The sequence below is a fragment of the Rhinolophus sinicus genome, linkage group LG07 (genome assembly GCF_036562045.2).
Source record: "Rhinolophus sinicus isolate RSC01 linkage group LG07, ASM3656204v1, whole genome shotgun sequence".
Lineage (NCBI taxonomy): Eukaryota > Metazoa > Chordata > Mammalia > Chiroptera > Rhinolophidae > Rhinolophus > Rhinolophus sinicus.
Genome location: NC_133757.1, coordinates 69,420,846 through 69,440,929, shown reverse-complemented (window position 1 = coordinate 69,440,929; position 20,084 = coordinate 69,420,846). Strand labels below are relative to the sequence as shown.

The window sequence follows — 20,084 nt, the reverse complement described above, 5'->3', positions numbered from 1 at the left end:
CAGTATCTCTCTTCTTTTCCTTGTTTTTTAATGGCTGCATTTCAAAGACAAACCCGTCCCTTACCAAGACAACTCCCCAGGAAGGGGTTATGTTAGTGCAACAGAGAGGCAGCCCTGACAGGACACAAGTGCTCTCCAGACATCTCGAGGACGAGCTCTATTCAGTCCAGGCCAGCCACCGGCTGAGAAATGATCAGGGAGAGCAGCCCCTGTCCTCATCCCGCCCCACCCTCCCTGGATGCAGAGCTGGAGGCAGCCGTCTCCTGTGCCGTTTCCAGGCTGGGAGCTAAGGCACCAGGGCACGGGAGCCGGAGCCCCCATCCAGGGCCATCACAACCACAGTGCATCAGCAGGCCAGCGGCTCACTGCTCTCCACCTGCAGGCCCTTACTCAGGAGGAAGGCGTCCTGCTTGGGGTCACGGCCCAGGAAGAGCTTCAGCATGACACTGGCGTCCTGGGAGCCGCCGGGTTTCAGGATGCAGCTTCTGTAGTCCATGCCAACCTGCCAAGGGGCAGAGGAGGGGCTGGGCGAGGGTCTCCCCGCCCCTCCAGAAGGCTCAAGTGTCCCTCCCACTCCCAGAGGGCCCGTGGGCACCTGCATCAGCATCACAAGGGACGGGGTTTCAGAGTGAGCATGTGTTCAGGAACCCCGTCCTTCAGGACGGTGCGCCAAGACTCTGCTGTGACTGAACAAAGGGCTGGGAAGCTGACTGAGCCCAGCATGGGTGTTGGGGTGTCAGGTGGAGCCTGCAGGGCTGAGGGAGGTGAAGGACGGCTGTTCCTGGTGCTGGGCAGTGGGGAACACCCCTCGAAGGCCAGCACTAGCTCACCTTGCCATTAAGGACGCCCTCCTGCTTAAAACGCGTGTGGAACATGTCCATGGAGAACACCTCGCTCCACAGGTAGCCATAGTACTGCGCATCGTAGCCGCCCGCCAGGTGGCCAAAGGTCGCAGGCATGTTGGTCCCTGGGCAGACACGGAAGGCTCTCGCTGCACCCTGGCCTGGCCTCTAGGTCTCTGCCTCACGAGGGGGCTTCGAAGCAGCCCCATCAGACACCCCCACCCGGAAGGGGGGAACTGGCCCAACACTTCCAGAAAGCAGGGCCGGGAGGCTCCATCAGCCTTTGCCTGTGACCTGCTCAGGGTTCACCCTAAACATTTTCAACAACGCTGCTGCCCCCTTAGCACCAGGGTCCCACGTTGGGCGACCCCAGGGTAAGTCAAGGCTCGCCCACATGACAACATGCGTCGGTTGACACTTTTTGAAGGGTTTTTCAAATGCTCATGAAATAGTAAATCAGTGCAACACGACCCATGTTGAATCCTGATCACCTTCACGCACACGTACCAATCGTGTCTGTGCCGATGTGAGCACGTGCACATTCAGAGGCCACACGTCAAAACCTCATGTACTTGTCATCTGCAGGGTACGAGATCACTCCTTCTGTGCCTCCCAGGCTTCTCACAAAGCAAAGTGTGGGAGGGCGCCCCGCGGAAGGGTGCGAGGCTAGGCGTGGAAGTGGCATGCACAGCCCTGCAAGTGGTAGGCCTGCCGGCAGGGGTGGAACCACCCACACCAACCAACTGCCCAACTGCCCAGTGGCTCCGCAGCCAGAGCCAAAGGCCTGGGTCCCCAAAGTGAGCCCAGAGGCTACCGGGTCCTCAGGTCACCCAAACCCGTGCACTGGCCCAACTCCCTTCACATGGCACTAGGTCTTTTGACCCAGAGAATGACAGAGACCCCCCACACTTCTAGGGGGCCCGGAACGTGAGCGGCTACCTGGTGTGGCTGGGACGCCAAGGACCTCCTGGCAGAGGCGGGCATACTCCTCGGCCGGGTCTGCGGCCGTCTGTGTGTGCAGAGCCTGGTCCACCTTGGCCAGAACGATCTGACGCAGGTTGAAGAGACCTGGGCGGGGGGGAAGGAGAGGGGAGCTGGCTCTGCAGCCAAGCGAGCCAGAGATCCCCAAGGGCACACGAGGCAGCATGGGTACCGGGGAACCCCTCCCTTCCCGGCCTCGCAGAGACTCCCCGGCAGGGCAGGGCAGGGGGTCACCTGTGTTAGCCTGCCGGGACCTGATGAGCTTCTCAAGCAGCTCCTGGGGGATGGCGCTGCCCGTCCTGTAGTGCTGGGACATTCTGAGCAGCGGCTCCGTCTCCCACACCCAGTTCTCCAGCATCTGCGAAGGCGCCTCCACGAAGTCGCGCTCCACGTGCGTCCCACTGAACATGGCGAACTCCGCCTGCGGGAGTGGGGCAGAGCCCAGGATGCTGGGCCCACTTGGCCAGCTCCTTGCCCACCCAGCCTTACCTGGGCACACAGGTCCATGACACACACTCGGGCAGGTGGGTAACATCCTGGGCTTGGGCCCTTTCTCCCCCCAGACCATGACACCTGTTCGCGGATGGGGACAATTAAGGCTCCCTGGACAGCTGCTGGATAGGCTGTCTCAGCCCAGAACACACTGGGAGGCAGAGAGCATCCGTGTCCCGCTGGTCACCCACATTCCCCTCCCCCAGCCATGAAGCCAATACTCTCAAAAAGCCCCACACCCCAAAAGGCTAAGGCCTGGAAACGGTGGAATATGGATGACAGACGTTGGAATATGCACTGCATTTTGTCCACTTTGGTGTGTCTGACAGTTTCCTGAAAACAGCGCTGCTAGGTCTGGCAGCTGATGAGCCAAGCAGGCTGCACCGTAACCTTGGGCTGGTCCTTTAGGGCCAGAGTCAAGTGCGGGAACCGGGGGAGGCCACACAGCCCGTCCCTCCGTATTTGTGAACTGCCACGCACTAAAACTTATGTGTAAGCCCTGATCTCACCTCTGTGGCGCGCTCCTGGTCTCAGCTCGGACTGTAACAGGGAGCCTTCACACAGTCTACTGAGTGCCCTGGGTTTTTTTTGCACATTTGTGGTTTTGCAGGTAATTTTGCTGTTCAAAGTGGCCCCCAAGCGTGGTGCTGAGATGCTGGCTGGTGCCTCCGAGCACTAGAAGGCAGACATGTGCCTCACGGAGCAAATACGTGTTAGAGAAGCTTCATTCAGACCTGAGTTAAACGCTGTTGGACGTGAAGCAACGTTTATCACACAAGGGGGCTAAACAGAATATGACACACCACGTACTGCTCGGTTAAGGGAAGTGTTGGGAGCGGAGGCGCACAGGGATCACACCCTGCGTTTCTCCCAGGAGCAGGGGCTCAGTGCCCGCTGACTCGGTGTTCTTGGCGGCTTCATAAAACAGAAGTGCTACAAATAATGAGAATCGACTGTATCAGGAAAGACCTGAAGAGGGCTGGCCCAGTGGCTCAGGCGGTTGGAGCTCCGTGCTCCTAACTCCGAAGGCTGCCGGTTCGATTCCCACATGGGCCAGTGGGCTCTCAACCACAAGGCTGCCGGTTCAACTCCTCGAGTCCCGCAAGGGATGGTGGGCTCCACCCCCTGCAACTAAGATTGAACACGGCACCTTGAGCTGAGCTGCCTCCCAGATGGCTCAGTTGGTTGGAGCACCAGCTCTCAACCACAAAGTTGTCAGTTCGATTCCCGCAAGGGATGGTGGGCTGCGCCCCCTGCAACTAGCAACGGCAACTGGACCTGGAGCTGAGCTGTGCCCTCCACAACTAAGACTGAAAGGACAACAACTTGACTTGGAAAAAGTCCTGGAAGTACACACTGTTCCCCAATAAAGTCCTGTTCTCCTTCGCCAATAAAATCTTTAAAAAAGAAAAAAAGACCTGAAGAAAATCAGATGAAGCTGTGACAGTCCCTGACAGAACGTTCCAGATATGGGAAATAATCTGTGAGCATACTACACAGACAGGGGACATGAATGGGACTGACGAGGTGGTCAGAAGTGGCCGGGAGCACAAATGGCTTTGCCCTGAGTTGCGTGAGGTTGGCGGCTGAGTGGGTGACCCTTACCTCACACCACAGACATCTAACTCACAACGGATGACAGACTAAAATGAAGAGCTAAAACTTCCAGAAAAAGAAATTAGGAGAAAATCTTAGTGCCCTGGGTTAGGAAACGATTTCTCCAACAGGACATAAAAACGTGCAAACTATGAAAGACAAGTTTTAATAGACTGAACTTCATCAAAGTCAAAAACTTCTCATCAAAAAACACCTCTAAGTGGCCTGTCCACAAATGGGAGTGTCACTCGGCCGAGAAAAGGAGGGAGGCGCTGACACTTGTCACAACGAGAATGGACCTTGAACACACGGGGCTCATGAGAGAAGCCGGACACACAGTGTGTGATTCTATGTATGTGAAACGTCCACAGACAGGAAGTGGGTTAGTGGTTTTGGGGTGTGGGGAGGAGGTAGAGAGAGTAAGGAGTGACAGCTAAGGGGCAGGAAGAATTTTTTGGAGGTGATGGAATATTCCAGAATTGGACAGTGGTGACAGCTGCCCAGCTTGGTGAACTGACTAAAAATCACTGAACACCCAGTTTTCATGAGCTCCCATTCAGCCTCTAGGCACATCCTCGCCATCAGGACAGAGGGTTGGCCGTGTGTGAGAAAGAGGGCCAGAGAATGAATGTTCATGTACAGCTGGGCTCCTGTGGCCTGAACACCAGGCTGGGGGCCTGCAGAACCCGGCTGAATCCTGTCTCTGCCACGAGGCCTGCCTGGGGAAGTGGCTTCAACTTCCTGAGTCTCTGTATCTCCAGAGGGACAGCATTCTCGACCTCCTCACTGGGCTCAGTGAGTGCTCCCTGGATCCAGAGCCGGGACCTATGTCTGTGCTCTGGCCGCCATTGCTGGCTTTCACCGGATCGCACACCGTTTCTTACCATGAGCTAACAGGTGGGGGCCTGCACGAGCGCCTTTCTAAGCACGCTACACACACGTCACCTTTACTAATCCAACAGCTGTCTGAGAACTACTATGGGCTGAACTGTGTCCCCCCCCAGATCCCCAGGTTGCAGCCCTGCTCCTCAGGACCTGAGGATGTAACTGGATCTGGAGACGGGATCTGGATGTGAAAGAGTGGATTAAATGAAGTCACCGGGTGGGTCCTAATCCAATCTGACTGGTGTCCTCATAAGAGATGAGGACACAGACGTGCACAGAGGAACAACCCTGTGAGGACACAGGGAGAAGATGGTGTCTACAGGTCAAGGAGAGAGGCCACAGGATAAACCAGCCCTGTCAGCACCTGGATCCTGGATTTCTGCCTCCAGAACTTGGAGACAGAAGTATCTGTTGTTTAAGCACCCAGTCTGCGAACTTTGTGATGGAAACTGATATGAGTGTTCTGTATCCATGGTAATGGCACGTGAAGAATCCAACATGGAGGAACCTGCCTCCAGACCCACTAACCACCAGGCGGCAGGTGGGGCACCCCAACCTCCCACCCAGCCAGCCCCCATGCCCACCTGAGAGCAGAGCTGGTGCATCACGTGTCCAAACTCATGGAAGTAGGTCTCCACCTCATCGTGCTGCAGCAGCGAGGGGGCGTCTGGGGTGGGCTTGGTGAAGTTGGCCACCATGGCTGCGATGGCGATCTGGCGGCTCCCGTCCTGCCGCAGGCAGCCCGGCTGCAGGCCGAAGCAGGCCGCATGCCCGTACTTGCCTTCCCTGGTGGGAGGGAGGCAGGTCAGGCCTGGCTGGGAGTTCACTTTGCTTGCTGATTGGCACAGAGTGATATTGCCACTAACTGACCCTGCGTCCCTCAACCAACCATTTGCCAACCGAGGCAACTGGACACACTGAAGGGTTTTCAGCAGAGGAACGAGCACCCACGTCCCCAAATGCTGTGACCACTCCTGGCCCCTCACCCTGCCATGTGTAGTGCCTGACACACATTCCCATTTCACAGGGGAGAAGGCCGAGGCTCAGACATGGGCTCCCCTCCCGCCCCAGCTCCCACGCACCGGGGGTACAGGTCCAGATAGAACTTCCCAATGACCGTCCCTGAGGCTGTGTCCCTCACTGAGTACAGCTTCACGTCTTCGTGCCACACGGTGGCGTGCTCCTCCAGGTCAAAGGTCAGCCCCAGCAGCTCCTGGTAGATGCCCAGCAGCCCCCTGGTGACCACCTGCATGGGGAAGTACTCCTTGAGCAGGTTCTGGTCCACGCTGTAGCACGTCTCTTCCACCTGGTTCATGTAGTAGCGCATGTCCCAGGCGTTGACGCGGCCGTCGAAGTCCAGGCCCCGTGCCTCACACTCAGCCTTCTTCAGCTCCAGGATCACTGCCCGCTCCTGCTCCCCCAGGGGCTTCAGCTTCTGGGCCAGCTCGTCTGGGAGGACAGAGGGCACAGAAAAGGCTACCTCCCGCAGCAGGCACCCCAAAGCCACAGTGCTCACCCCCTCCACGGCCAACCCTGACACGGTGGCCTTGGCTTTCTCCGGCCGTGCACGTCTGGGCTCCGGTGCCCCATGTAGGAAAGACAGGACTGAGCTGACGGCCTGACCGAGGCCAGCGCTGTGTCAACTCACAGCAGCCCTGGGAGGGGTCATCGGTCTCATTTTCACCAAAAGGAAATGAAAGCCAGACATGGAGATGCTTGACCAGAGCCTCACGCCGGGTAGTGCAGGGCTGGGCCAGTCTCAGGCCTCACCCCGGAGCCCTAATGCTCAACCATTAGATTACAGTCCCTCAGGCCAAAAAAAGGGGTCAGGGGAGGCATGAGGATGCCCACCTGAGGGTGGACAGAACAGGGCCCCCACAGGTACCAGCATGTCACAGTCAAGAACAGCCCCGTAACTGCTCCCAGAACCCAGGAGGTGGAGGTGGAGGAAGGTGGGGCTACCTAGGAAAGTGGCCACCGCCTGGCTGCTCTTGGCCATGTTCATCTCCAGGACGTAGTCGGCGTGCGTGTTGAATCCCAGCAGGCGGGACTTCTGGGCCCGCAGGGTCACCAGCTCCCTGAGGATGGCACAGTTCTCCTGGAACCGACGAGCGACCAGGCTTGTGGGTGACAGGTGCTACCGCCCACCCACCCCCGGCTCCCAAGCCAGCAGCCCACTCCCTCATGGGTCTCAGCAGCTGCAGGGCCCTGTTGCCAGTTCTGGAAAGTCAGGACTCAGCCAGCTGCATCTGCTTTCCCTCCCTCCGGCTCGTGGCCTGGATTTCTATGCACTTGGTCCTATATGACATGTGGGGCTTTATAAGCCCTCATGTCCTTTCTGGAACCACAAAGGGTGTGAATCATGAAGGGTTCTAAGGCCGAGTAGAAAGCAGCAAGGGAGTAGGGGCTCTCCAGGACGGCCTCGGGGGGCACTGTGCACTGGGTTGCCCCTACCTCGCAGGGCCTGGCCCGGGCTCAAGACTGCACCCCATCACCACAGGCACCTCTGAGCAGTCGACTCAGCCAACCAAGCTCGCGGGGCCAGCACAAAATGAAACCCATTGGCTTTATTTACAAGGAGACAGGCCGGTTCAGAGCAGAAAAGAGCGCTCCCTCCGGCACAACTGGTCCACAGGAAACCAAATTACAACTGGAAGTCAAGTGAAGAGTTTTCAGTCAAACCGAGAGCTTGGGGCTGGTGGCCAGCAGTGCCAACCACCACACCGTGTGCCTGGGGACCTGGAATCTGCCCAGCCCCAGTCTGGGGCCAGGACAGGAGCGAGGACAAGGGGATGACGAGGTAGAGGCTCCGACCCCCACTCTGCGTGGCCCCAGGACAGAGCCAGACCCAATGGGGAGATCTCCAGGGGCAACCATGCTCATGGGGGCCTCGCCAGTCACTGGACCTGAGCCAGCAGACACAGAGTGACTCGCACCAGCACTAAGCAGACAGGACAGGCCTGACACCTCCGAGTTCCAGGCAAGACAGTTCCATGGGTGGCCCCCCCACCAGACCCGGTCTTCTCACCTCCTTGCAGCGACAATTGAATGCCTCCTCCACTTTCCTTCTGGTCTCGGGCACGTGGCATTTCTTTAGGAGGGGAAAATAGTGAGGGTACTTGAGGGTGACTTTGAACTTCTCATCCTCAGTCTTTTCCAGAGAGTTCAGGAAGTCCTCGGGGAGCCCTCCTGTGGGAACGAAATCAGGGGGGCTTTTAAAGACCAACACACAGACGAGGCAGGAGGGGTTCTGGAACCCTTTGTGGTTCCACAAAGGACATGAGGGCTTATAAAGGCAGGTGGGCTAGGAACAGGAGCTGGCAGGGAGTGACAGATGCGGCCTCCCCTCCATACTCTGGGACTCCGGCCTCTCACCACCCCCATGAACCCCAAAGGAAAGATATCAAGGACTCTCCCATCTCGGAAATCTGCTACCATCTGCATCAGGACTCCCGCAGGGCGGAAAAGCTACATTTCCTGGACGCCTGAATGACATGGGCTTCCCAGGGCTGCTGTCTCCTCCTGCATCCTTTCTTGGTAAATGGCACCATGGCAGACACACCCCACCCAGCAGCTGACTGTGCCCCGCTGGGCAGCACCCCTGCCCCATCCTGGCAGCCCCCACTACTGTGACGGCCTCCCACCTGGTCCCCTGCTCCTGATCTGTCCTCCCATGACAGAGATCTGGGTGCATCGCATTGGACTGAGCATACCTGGGGGCTCCTGCCTCATGGGGAAAAGGACGGAATGGACCTGGAGCATCCTGTGTCAAAAAGGAGCTCAAAGACTAACAGGGACACGTCAAGCTTGAAGGAGCCCCTCAAGGTCAATTGGGCACAATCTGACCTTCAAAATAAATGACAGTAGTGGACTATATACCCACTGAATAAAATAGACTCTCTGGTCCACACTGATATAAATAGATAAATCAATCAATAAACTGACTTACAGGCGAAAAACAACTAACAAACGTACGAAGAATGGAGTTAGTCATGCATGGGTGCTATAACTCGTGGGTGGAAATGTGATGAGCCAGGTCTCAAAGCTGCTCTAGAACTACTATTGACCAGGAAGGGAAACCTGGTGACGTTACAGTGGAGATGTCTGGCGGAGACTCACCCAGTCAACTGGTTAAGATTCAGGAAAAAAAATACATAGAAACAGAGAGGTACACTGTCTATGTTTATGTAAAATAACACCAAGTATTTCTTCTGCAACCAGAAAAAAGTCAAGTGCTACAATCTTGCTTAGCAGGAACTCCAGACAGGTCCCGGCCACTGCCACCACAGCCACCCCAGCGAGACGCGGCTAGGCTGGCCAGGGCTCTGCACAGTCATCCACTCCACGTGCTGGGGATTCAAGCTGCCCACACGGGAGGCCAGGCCGACATAGAAGGCCCTCAGGCTGGACAAACGGACCGCAAAGCAGGTCCATAGACAGTGAGGGTGAGCAGATCCTTCCGCTGATTCCAGACACCCAGGATCCCCCTTTAGCTAGGAAACATGGCGACTGTCCTTAAATGTTGAGAGCCATGTAGTGGGACTTGCTGCCCAGGGCACGGGGGGCCTGAACGAGAATGGGGGTGGCAGAGCATGGCAGTGAGGAATATGTAAGCACTTGCTCACGAAAACGCATGTCTGTGGGTGTCTCCATGGTGCAGCCACCCTCAGAGGCCTCAGTGAAAAGGGCCCTGCATCCCTGCATCCTGGCTGTCCCCGAGGAAAAGGCTATTGGCGTCCCAGGGCCTATCTCATGTAACAGGACCCCGCACTGCCTTACACAGGCTGGGGAAAATATGCAACCTCATCGGAGCCCCTCACAGCGTGCAGCACAGACACTGGCCTGGAGTTTTCAAAACTGTCAGTGTCAGGGGCCGGCCCGGTAGCTCAGGCGATTGGAGCTCCGTGCTCCTAACTCCGAAGGCTACCAGTTCTATTCCCACATGGGCCAGTGGGCTCTCAGCCACAAGGTTGGCGGTTCAACTCCTCAAGTCCCGCAAGGGATGGTGGGAAGCACCCCCTGCAACTAAGATTGAACACGGCACCTTGAGCTGAGCTGCCGCTGAGCTCCCGGATGGCTCAGTTGGTTGGAGTGTATCCTCTCAACCACAAGGTTGCCGGTTCGACTCCCGCAAGGGATGGTGGACTGCGCCCCCTGCAACTAGCAATGGCAACTGGACCTGGAGCTGAGCTGCGCCCTCCACAACTAAGACTGAAAGGACAACAACTTGACTTGGAAAAAGGTCCTGAAGTACACACTGTTCGCCAATAAAGTCCTGTTCCCCTTCCCCAATTTAAAAAATAAAAAAAATTATATTAAAAAAACAAAACTGTCAGTGTCAGGAAAGAAGGGAAATTTTGTGAAAGGCCAAGGAACTGTTCGCCAGGAAAGGAACCTGCCAAGCAAGACACGGAAACTGAATGTGATTGCGATCCCTAATTAAATCCGGGCTTGGAGGGCACCTTGGGGACAGGTGACATGGGAAAACCTATCTGCACTCTGGACCATGGCTCCTGAATTCGCTGCCCTGCTTCGAGAGTGTGAAATCTGCACTGAGGACGCAGAACGTCCCAATCCTAGCACCATTCACACAACGTTCCTACAGATGTGAAACTTCAGAATAAAGAGGAAAAGAGAAGTAGGGAAACGAGAGAGGACGTCTAGGCCCTAACTCTTCAAAATGCCTGGGAACTGCTGATTCAGTCTCTCCCTTCATTTTATAAGCTTTTAAAAAATAAGAAAGCATTGTGGGGGTGGGCATGGATCTGAGGGGATGTCCGGCTGACTCAGGGGGAACTGTGGCTGTGCCACAGCCCCCACATCCTTGCCCAGGCTCCTGCCAGTGACCCAGGACATCTCCCGTGGGGGCAGCATGTCAGTGCAGACTACAGCCCTCCCCAAGAAGGATCTAGAACCTCAGGCTCCAAAACACCGAGCATGCCAAATGCAAAATCGCCCCGGCCCAGGGTGGCAGGATACAATGCCTGGGGACGCACAGGGGACGCAGGGCCAGAGTCTCCTTCCCGCAGAGCCACCACGTACCTAGCTGCTCCCGTGTGAAGGGCAGGAAGGTTGTATCCTCGTTCAGGTTCTTATTGAAGTCGATGCACAGCAGACTCAGCTTCTTCTTGATGCCTTTGATTTTCTGCAGAAGAGAGGAGTCCTGAAGAGGGGAGCACTGCCAGTGAGACGCCTGGGGTTGGGGTGCCCCCACAGAAGAGGCGAAGGTGGGAAGAGCAGGTCTGTGGCCCGAGCAACTGCCTGCCTGCTGTGCTGAGCAGCCTCACGGTCCGGGGTCCCCAGCCCAGAGCTTTGTGGAGTCACCCCCAAGTCTGCAGCCTAAGTTTCTGGACATCCTAACGGAGCTCTGTTTCGTCCTTTCAGGGTCAATCTGGCTTTTAGAAAGGGTTAAAGATCGACCTGAGACTAGGTGAGGGGGTGACGCAGGAGCGCAAAGGAGGAAAGCGCCTGGGCGGATGGAGGGAGAGTCGGTCGGGAGCCCGGGGGCTGCCTGGCACAGCAGGCTGGGCAGGCCCCACATGTGTCAACCACAGCACCCAGAGCCGGCACCCTGCCAGCCTGAGTTCCCCACTAGAAGCCAGGGTGCTATCTGTGATTCTGCGCCACAGTAAGAAGTGTGTGTTTCGTCTTGGCCCCTATCCCGGCACACAGCTCCTAAAGCCCTTGGAATCTGCTAAGTGCGAAAGCAACCGCAGCAGTTCCCGGGGCGCAAAGGCGACAAGAGCACCTGGGAACCACGTCTGTGTCTGTGTGAATGAGGCAGCTTCTGGAAAGCCCTAGACCCACAGGGTGGGGGCATTTTCAGCCCAAGCCCCCCCCCCACCTCCAGCGAGAGGAGCGGGTACACGGTGGACACTGAATCAGTTCCCAGTGATCAGTGATTTAATCGGTGTGCCGATGTAATGAAGCCTCCCCAAAACGCAAAGCTGGGTCTGGGCAGCTTCTGGGGTTGGTGAACACATGCAGATGTGGGGAGAGGAGGCACCACAGAGGGCATAGAAGCTCCAGGCCCCTCCCATCCCTTGTCCCCCATCTCTTCCATCTGCTATTCCTGACTTATAACCTTTTACACTAAATGGGTGACCTAGTGAGTAACACGTATCTCTGAGCTCTGAGCCTGTCCAGCCAATTAATTGACCCGAGGAGAAGGGGTCGTGGGAACCTAACCTGTGACTTAGAGCCAGTTGGTCAGAAGCACAGGAGCCACCCTGGACTTGGAGTATGAAGTAGGGACAGCCTTGTGGAGCTGAGCCCTGGGCCTGTGGAGCTGGTGCCATCCCCAGGGAGACGGTGTCAGAACTGAACTAAAGTGCAGGCCAGTCGGTGGCAGAGTCCATTTATGTGGAGTCCCCACATGTCTGGTGTCAGAAGGAAGCCGGGGCACAGCACAGCACTGCGGGTGGGGATACAGGAGCGGTGAGTGTTTCCTTAATGCTATCACACCAAGTCATGGGGACAATGGAAGGAAGAGGGCCATGAGGGTGCCTGAGCGTCCTGCACTCTCCTCAGCTGAGGGAGCACTGGGGCCCTGAGGATGGAGGGCCGAGCAGGTGTGGAAAGCAAGCGGCTCTGGACAGACCTCCCGTCACAGGGTCAGCAGACAGACGGCGTCAGGCCAAAGGCCGGGCCGCCCCGAGAGTCCGCACTCACTTCCTGCGTTTCCTCGGGCAGGTGCAACCCGTTCCTTTGGCCAAGCTTAATTAGTCGCTCCAGGTACCGTGTTGCCTCAGGTCTCAGTGAGTCCTTCTGAATTTTCTCCTGGAATAAGAAAACCCAAGTTCTGTTTAGAGTGAAAAGCCATGACACTGACGAATGCTGGGAGGCGGCGGAGAGTAGATCGCTCAGACGTCACTGAGGGTAAAATGGTACAGCAGCACTGGAAAGCAGCTTGGTGCTTTCTTTAAAAAGCGAACCATACAACAGCTGTCTGACTCAGCACTCGCCCTCCTGGGCATCTACCCCAGAGAATGAAGATTTGCATCCACAGAAGCTGTCCCCAAACGTTCGCTTACTGGCGGAGCCCACGGGACCAGCCTAGAGGGCCTGCAGCAGCCAACGCTTCCCAGAGAACCAAGTGGGTGTAAGGCTGACTTTGCTTGTGCCAAAACGTTCCAGTGGGGAAATCAGGCAAAGTGTAGACGGGACCTCTGAATCATTTCTCACACCACACATGAAACTATAATCGTCTCCATAACAATTTGAGTTAAAAACAATACTGCCTGAGCCAAAGCACACAGAGCGTGTCTCAGCCAGAGGCAGACACGTCAGCACATTCGAAGGAATGAAGAGGCACGAGAGCGTCTTCATCTGCTTCACGAGCCCTCCATCTTCAGCAGCAAAGGTCCCCACTCACCCTGACGAGCATCGACTAGAGGCAGGACCCACACTGGTGCTGTGTCACCCAGCGTGGTCACTCAGTCCCGCTCGCCTCACACAGGAGGCAGGACATGATCCCTCGGTAACACCCAGCAAGGTTGGGAAAGGAAAACGGCGTGGTGGGTGTGGGAAAACGCAAGGCTTCTCATTCCTCTCCATTGATCTTTGTCATTTTTAAAAATAGCTTTTTGTGGTAAAACAGACATACCACAAAATTTTCTACCTGAACCACTTTCAAGTGCACAGCTCAGCAGCGTCAAGTCCATTCTCACTGCTACACAGCAATCCCGCTGCCCACCCCCAGAACTCTCTCCAGCTTTCTGCCTTTTAGTCTGGGGGATAGAATGACCCTGTCCGAAAAGGTGCCCATGCAGAGACCGCTGTGCCCGGCTTCCTCCCTCCCGCAGGCCCGGAGCTGTGTCCTCGCTGCGTCCGCACCTGCAGCCACACGATCCTCCGGTACACGTCCTGCCTCATGCTCATCTCCACGTCAAACTCAGACAGCTTCTTGTCCGCCTCCGTGCTGGCTGCCCGAACGGCCTTGGACGGAGACACGTGCTGGGGGAAGTCAAGGATGTTCCTCTGGACTGAAACGAGAGCATGGGACACGGGTGACAAGGGGCCCGCGTGGACGGTGGCCAGTGCCGACCCCACAGCCAGGCTGAGAACTCATCCACACTTACTGACTCATTCAGTGAACATTCTCCATGCCAGACCCTGGGCTGGGCACCGGCATAAAGAAATGAGTGCTGTCACCCCTTCCTCGGGGACCTCAGTCCAAATGGAAACAGATTCAGCTCATAACACTCTAAGCTAAGAAGGACCGTAAGAGAGCAGTATGACAATACCAAGAGAAGCTAAAGGGACTCCGCTCTTGAGAAAGAGCCACGGCTGCTGACGGCTATATTTTAAATTCCTACGCGATTTTGTGACTGACAAAGCACATCCACTTTGTTAAGTAGAGGAAGAGAGGGAGGCCTTACGAGCATAAGCTTTGACGCAGACCCACGTGACCCAGCAACTCCACTCCTCGGTGTCCACCCATGCAAAATGAAAACACACGTCCACAAAGAAACCTGAGGACACATGTTCACAGTAGCAGGATTCGTAATAACCACATAGTGGAAACAACGCAAATGTCCACTGACAGATGACGGATACACAAATGTGTCCAGCCACACACTGGAGTGTTACTCAGTCATGACAGGAGTGAGGCGCTGACACTCGTTACAACGTGGACAAGCCTGGAGGACATGATGCTCAGTGACATAAGCCAGTCACAGAAGGACAAACACTGTGTGATCCCACTCACAGGAGGTCCCCAGAGGAGTCAGATTCAGAGAGACAGGAAGTAAGTGATGGGGCCAGGGGCTGGGGGAGGGGAGGACAGTGTGTGTTTAATGAGGACAGAGTGTCAGTTTGGAAAGATGGAAAGTTCTAGAGATGAATGGTGGGGACGGCAGCACAACAATGTGAATGTACGTAATGCACTGAACTGTGCACTCAAAATGCTTAAAATGATAAATTTTATGTTATATATATTTTACCATAATGTGAAAAAATCAATTATTTTAAAAAGGAGTGAGGCACAGTGGGGGCGGAGAGGTGGCTCAGTTGGTTAGAGGGTGAGCTCTGGGCAACAAGGGTGCCGATTCGATTCCCACTTGGGCCAGCAAGCTGCGCCCTCTGCCCTCTGCAAAGAGAATGAAGACAATGGCTGCCACTGAGCTCCTAGGCAGCCAGATGGCTCAGTTGGTTGGAACGCGTGCTATCAACCACAAGGTTGCCGGTTCTACTCCCACAAGGGATGGTGGGCTGCGCCCCCTGCAACTAAGATTGAACAACAGCAACTGGACTTGGAGCTGAGCTGCACCCTCCACAACTAAAATTAAAAAGGACAACAACTTGATTTGGAGCTGATGGGTCCTGGGAAAAACACACTGTTCCCCAATAAAGTCTTGTTTGCCTTCCCCAATAAAAATAAAAATAAAAATCTTTAAAAGAAAAAAAAAAAAAAGGAGTGAGGCACAGACACTTGCTACAATGTGGATAGACCTTGAAAATGTGAAGCTGAGTGAGAAACATTAGACATAAAAGGCCACACAGTGTGTGATTTCATTTAGATGAAATGTCCAGAACAGGTACTTCCACAGACAGGAAGTGGGTTCATGGTTGTAGAGGGAATGGGGCTTCTTTCTGGGGTGAAAAAATAATCTAAAATTAGATAATGGTGACAGTTGGACAATACTGCGAATATAATAAAAACCACTGGAACTTATGCTGTAAGTGGATGAATCGCAGATATGTGAATTATACCTCAACAAAGAGGTTTGAAAAAAAGATATGCTTTGCATCGGGAGACCTAAATTCAAACTGCACTTCCACGGTTCTGGGCCAATGAAATGTCCCCAGCTCTGCGTGTGTCTAACTATACACCATGGAGACCTCTGAGAGAGGGACAAGGACGGACCCGCTCAGCGGACTTGTATTAAACATAGTGGGGCTCTGGGCCGGCCTCATGATGGCTGCCCAAGGAGAGCAGCGAAAAGGACAGAACCACCCTCTGGGTTTGGGATTTGCAGGCTGACAAGCAGTGGTAACTGCCCTGAGTATGACATCAAAACAGTTTGGGATGAGGGTTTAATCCAGGCAGCCGGCATGGGAAGAGGGGGCCCAGGGAGGGGCTCCTATGATCACACAGCAGCCTGACATCCAGCAAAGCAGAGGGTGAGAAGAACCCCAGGCTGAGAGAGGAAGGAGTGAGCAAGTGGAAGGTCACGTGGCCGGGCAGACAGCCAGGGAGGGTGAGGGAGGCCAACAGTACAGAGCACCGAAGGCCACGTCCAGGAGTCTGGCTGAAGGCCTGGCAGAGGGAAGGACCATAAGCCAATTTTAGTTTTCTTTAAAATTGCCTGGGCTACTGAACAGAGATAGAAAAAAAGGCTGCAGGAGCAGATGTGGGGGTGGGAGTTATGCCTGAGAAGTGGGAATTAGCATCCCTCAACCCTCGAGAGCCTGTGAGAGAGAAGAGGGGCATCTGAGGCCCAGCTGCCTAAAGCCAGGGAGGGAGAGGCAGAGGCAGGACACGGGACCCAGTGCTCAGCACCAGCCACGCTGGCATGGGGAGGCCTCAGGGACACATGAGAATCCCACACTGGGAACGCAGGCAGTCTCGATGGTTCCCAGGAAAATGACTTTTGCTAGAGATCCGGGCTCAGGGGGTTTCCTCGGCTTGGAGGGGTGCTCTGCCATGAGACCTCTCAGTCTCTTGTCCCTATACCACCAACTTCTACAGAGGGGGCTCCGGGAAGCAGGTTTTCCATCTATTTGATCGAGCACCTCACTCCTCCGAAAGGGAGCAAACAGACCCCAAGGAGGAGAGGATTCAGCTGGGTGGCAATGAGGACACGGGACAGCATCAGGTTACCCAAAGCACGGGGGGAGCCCACGGGGAGAAGAAGAGCAAAGGGGCCAAGTTCAGTTCTCAGAGAGAAAACAAATATCCCCTGGGACACAGAAAGGGGTAAGAGGGGCTCCAGTTTCAAGGCTGGCACCTGAGCGCTCTTGGAGAGGGATGCCATTAGACACGCTGTCCCTTCTGGGTCCTCAGATGACACACCATGAGTACCGAGCACATCAGGTGGCCAAGTGAAGCAGGGCACATGGGCACCGGCGCCCCATCACTGGGGAGGCCTTCATCTACCCCGGCCCCCAGGGGGGTGGGTATCAGGGTCCCCGCCCGGATCCTGTCCTGGACTTACCTGTGTAGGACACCTCCACGTCGGCCAGTGCCTTGAGCGTACTCTCATAGGACACGTCCTCAAACTTCTGGGAGCCGACCTGGTCATACACGCGCTTGGTCTGCTCCATGAGCTCCATCGTGAGCTCCCCTATTTGCTGGGCGCTCAGGTCCCATCTCAGGTAGTTCACCACGGAGCAGGGGGCCGCCGTGTCCAATGCATCTCCTGCACAGGCTGCACAGGAGACAAAAACCCACGCCAAGTGTCTGCTTCACGTCCAGAATTAGGGTCAGAGTAACTGGAGAGTGGAGGGAGAGGACCAGCATGTCCCCCAACAGATGAGCAGGTGACTCTGCTCCCCATGGGACACTGGATGATGTCTGGGGAAGTGGTTGTCACAACTGGGGAGTGATGCTACTGCATTGAGGAGGCGGGGTCAGGGATGCTGGTGAGCACCCCAGTGCCCACGACGCTTCCCCTCCCCAGTGTCAGCAGTGGCAAGGTGGACATTTGATGTATACCTGCTTTTCACTCAAAGAATGCGTGTGATGAGAGGGTGCAACCCCTGACCTCCCTGGATATGACAGGACATGTGTATTGTATTACCTTTCTAAATAGGGGGACATCCTGAGGACTGAAACATCCCTAGCCCCGAGAGCTTTCGAACAAGAGACTGTGATCCATACTATGCGGTCATTTGACAACTTCCATGTGGGGTTCAGAGCATAAGATGTTTTGTGCTCGTCCCTTCACTGAATTCTCAGACTGGTCTGTACTCTGCATCCGTTTGCCTGTTTTGTGGGTGGGAATCCTGAGATCTGGAGCGTTCAAGTCTCCCGCCACGATGATCCCACAGCCAACAAGGGGCAGAAGTGGGGCTCACGCCCAGTCTGAGTCCACCACCCCCCCGCTATGAAGTGGTGTACTATATTCACCCCACCTTTGTAAATCTGCATGTCTGCTTGTCAGGTCTTCCTATCTCCTTCCCAGACCTCCACCCTGCACTGAGGAGTCAAGTTCAAACCCTTCATCAGTCTACACCACAGGTTGGCAAACCATGGCCTATCTGTTTTTGTATAGCCCATGAGCTAAAAGTAACTTCACATGGGAGGTGGCGTGTGGCCGCCAAGTCTAAATCATGTGGCCCCTTACTGACCAGTTTGCTGATTCCTCATCTGCATTGTCTAGACTCTACTGGGTCCTGTACTGCAGGTTTGGCCAGCTGGTTTTGCCAGTTGCTCTGTGCCCAGTCACACTGGCCTATTTCAGTCTCCCGAGCCCTCCTGCAGTTTATTCCCACTGCCCTGAGGCCCTACCCCGCCAGCCTTCCTTTCCACATTCCTTTCTCAGAGGCCCACCCTTCCACAGCATTCCTATAGCACCTGCAGGTCTGGAATGGGTACACCTGCACTAACTTGAGTTAATGAACGGAGTGGTGTAGAACGCGTAATAAATAAGGGGCTGCTTCAGGAAACACCCAGCTTTACCTCTCTTTCTCCTCTGGCACGGCAGGAGTTGAGCAGAGCCAAAGGAGTTCTGGCCTCCTACTCTTGTGAACACTGAAGGTGTCTGCAAGGTGCTGCTGCCTCAGACCTGTTTGTGGTGTCTCCAGGGCAGCGATGTTTAACAGCATTATCAACACTGGGGGCTGGTAGGATGGGTGCTGAGCAGCATGCCTGTCCCTCCCCAGCGGTAATAACCACAGACGTCCCCAGGCATGGCCCCATGTCCCCTGGGGTGGCACAATCACCCTGGCTGAGGACCACTGATATACACTAAAAGGGGGGGGGGGAAGGGCTTTCAAGTCAGCACAGGTCAGATTTTCTGGCCAAATGGCTGCTGCGAACTTAGAGAAAAATCTTTTGTTTGCAGAGTATTTTGGATTTCAGAACTGCCGAAAAGGGACTGCGGGTCTGTATCTTGTGGTAAAGAAGGGTCCCAGGGGCTCAGAAGGGTGACAGATCCATGTGAGCCGAAAGTGTCAGAAAAACCTTCTGGAGGAGCTAGGAATTGAAAAATTGGAGCAGAACTATTCATTCCATAAACACTTACTGACTGATTACCACCTATGTGCTGGGTCTCCAAGCTAACAATCTTGCAGCAAACAAGGTAGACAACATTTTTGCCTTCCTGAGTCCTCCATAACCCTAGTTGTAATTACTATTATTAATACAATTATCATCATGGCAATGGGCTGGAGAAAGAACTGGGGGAGGACAGGCGGACAAGAGAAAATTCCAGGAGACACCATACAACAACCTGGGCGATTTTCTAAAATACAGTAAACAAGTCACATCGCTCTCCTAATGAAAACCCTTCATTAGCGCACATTTACCTTTAAAAGTTGTGGTCTAGCCAGAATGACTTACTCTCCAAACGCGTTACCCGTTCCTGCCTAGCCGCCTTTGCCCTCACGGTTACCACCACCCGAACGCTCCTCCCCGAGGTCTTGGCGGGACAGTTGCATGTCCCCATCGAGTCCAGGCTGGAATGTCACCTCCTCCCAGAAGCCCTCCAGGACTGCCCTCTCTAAAGAAGAGCCACCAGCCCTGGCACCGACCACTCTCTAAAGCTCTCCCTTGCTTCTTTGCTTGTTGAACGTCTGTCTCTGGCTCTGGAACTTCGTCTAGAACTCATGGTCTCCCCCCGGATCCCCCCCTGGGCCCGACCCGTCCTTAGCAGAAGCGACGTGCAGTTGGCAGAATGAGTGAAACGCTGGTAAAGCTAGTTCATTCATTCTGCCGTGGAGAAGACGGGGATACCCGGGATAGCCGATTCCCGCCCCCGCCAGGGTCCCGCTCATCCCCCGGTCACACTTGGCTCCGCTCTTAGCTCCAAGGCGCGACTCGGAGAGGCACGAGGGTGCAAGGGGCGCCGGGGTCCGGCGAGCGGGAATGTACCGAGGGGCAGCCGGAATGTACCTGCGGGGGTTTTCATGGCGGGCGGGTGTGCACCAGCGGCCTCCCTCCACCTGGTGCGCGTCGGGTCGCCTCAGCTGCCGCGACCAGCGGCCTCCGTCCGCTCGGTAGCCGTAGGGACTGCCTTCTCTACCGAGGCGCCCGCCGCCCGCGTGCCCACTGAATGCTGGGAGGGCCGGTGCGCTCGCGACCGAGGGCAGGGCGCACGCGCTTGTCAACATTTACACTCAGCA

General features: G+C 55.5%; 1 protein-coding gene across 3 annotated transcripts; it reads right to left on the bottom strand.

The window, feature by feature from the left end:
* THOP1 (thimet oligopeptidase 1) lies at nt 1-20,066 on the bottom strand. Of its 3 annotated transcripts, none has more exons than XM_019744273.2 (13): nt 19,855-20,065; nt 16,955-17,167; nt 13,632-13,780; nt 12,468-12,575; nt 10,839-10,941; nt 7,825-7,985; nt 6,759-6,894; nt 5,879-6,245; nt 5,381-5,582; nt 2,058-2,244; nt 1,782-1,910; nt 831-967; nt 1-502 (listed from the first exon to the last, which is right to left on the bottom strand). In XM_019744273.2, exons 1-13 carry the CDS (start codon nt 19,868-19,870, stop codon nt 347-349), a joined length of 2,064 nt encoding a protein of 687 aa, XP_019599832.2. In that variant the 5' UTR covers nt 19,871-20,065; the 3' UTR covers nt 1-346. The 3 variants fall into 3 exon arrangements, with proteins under 3 accessions (XP_019599832.2, XP_074193635.1, XP_019599833.2); XM_074337534.1 differs by lacking the exon at nt 1-502 and adding an exon at nt 1,350-1,535 and having other exon boundaries at nt 832-967; nt 19,855-20,066; XM_019744274.2 differs by lacking the exon at nt 1-502 and adding an exon at nt 1,350-1,421 and having other exon boundaries at nt 832-967.
* Between the last annotated feature and the right edge of the window lie 18 nt (nt 20,067-20,084).

Coding starts and splice junctions, on each gene's coding strand:
- THOP1 (XM_019744273.2), bottom strand. Junction 5,583..5,878: donor TATCTGGACCTGTACCCCCG/GTGCGTGGGAGC, acceptor CCCTCCCACCAG/GGAAGGCAAGTACGGGCATG. Junction 2,245..5,380: donor TGCACCAGCTCTGCTCTCAG/GTGGGCATGGGG, acceptor CCACTCCCGCAG/GCGGAGTTCGCCATGTTCAG.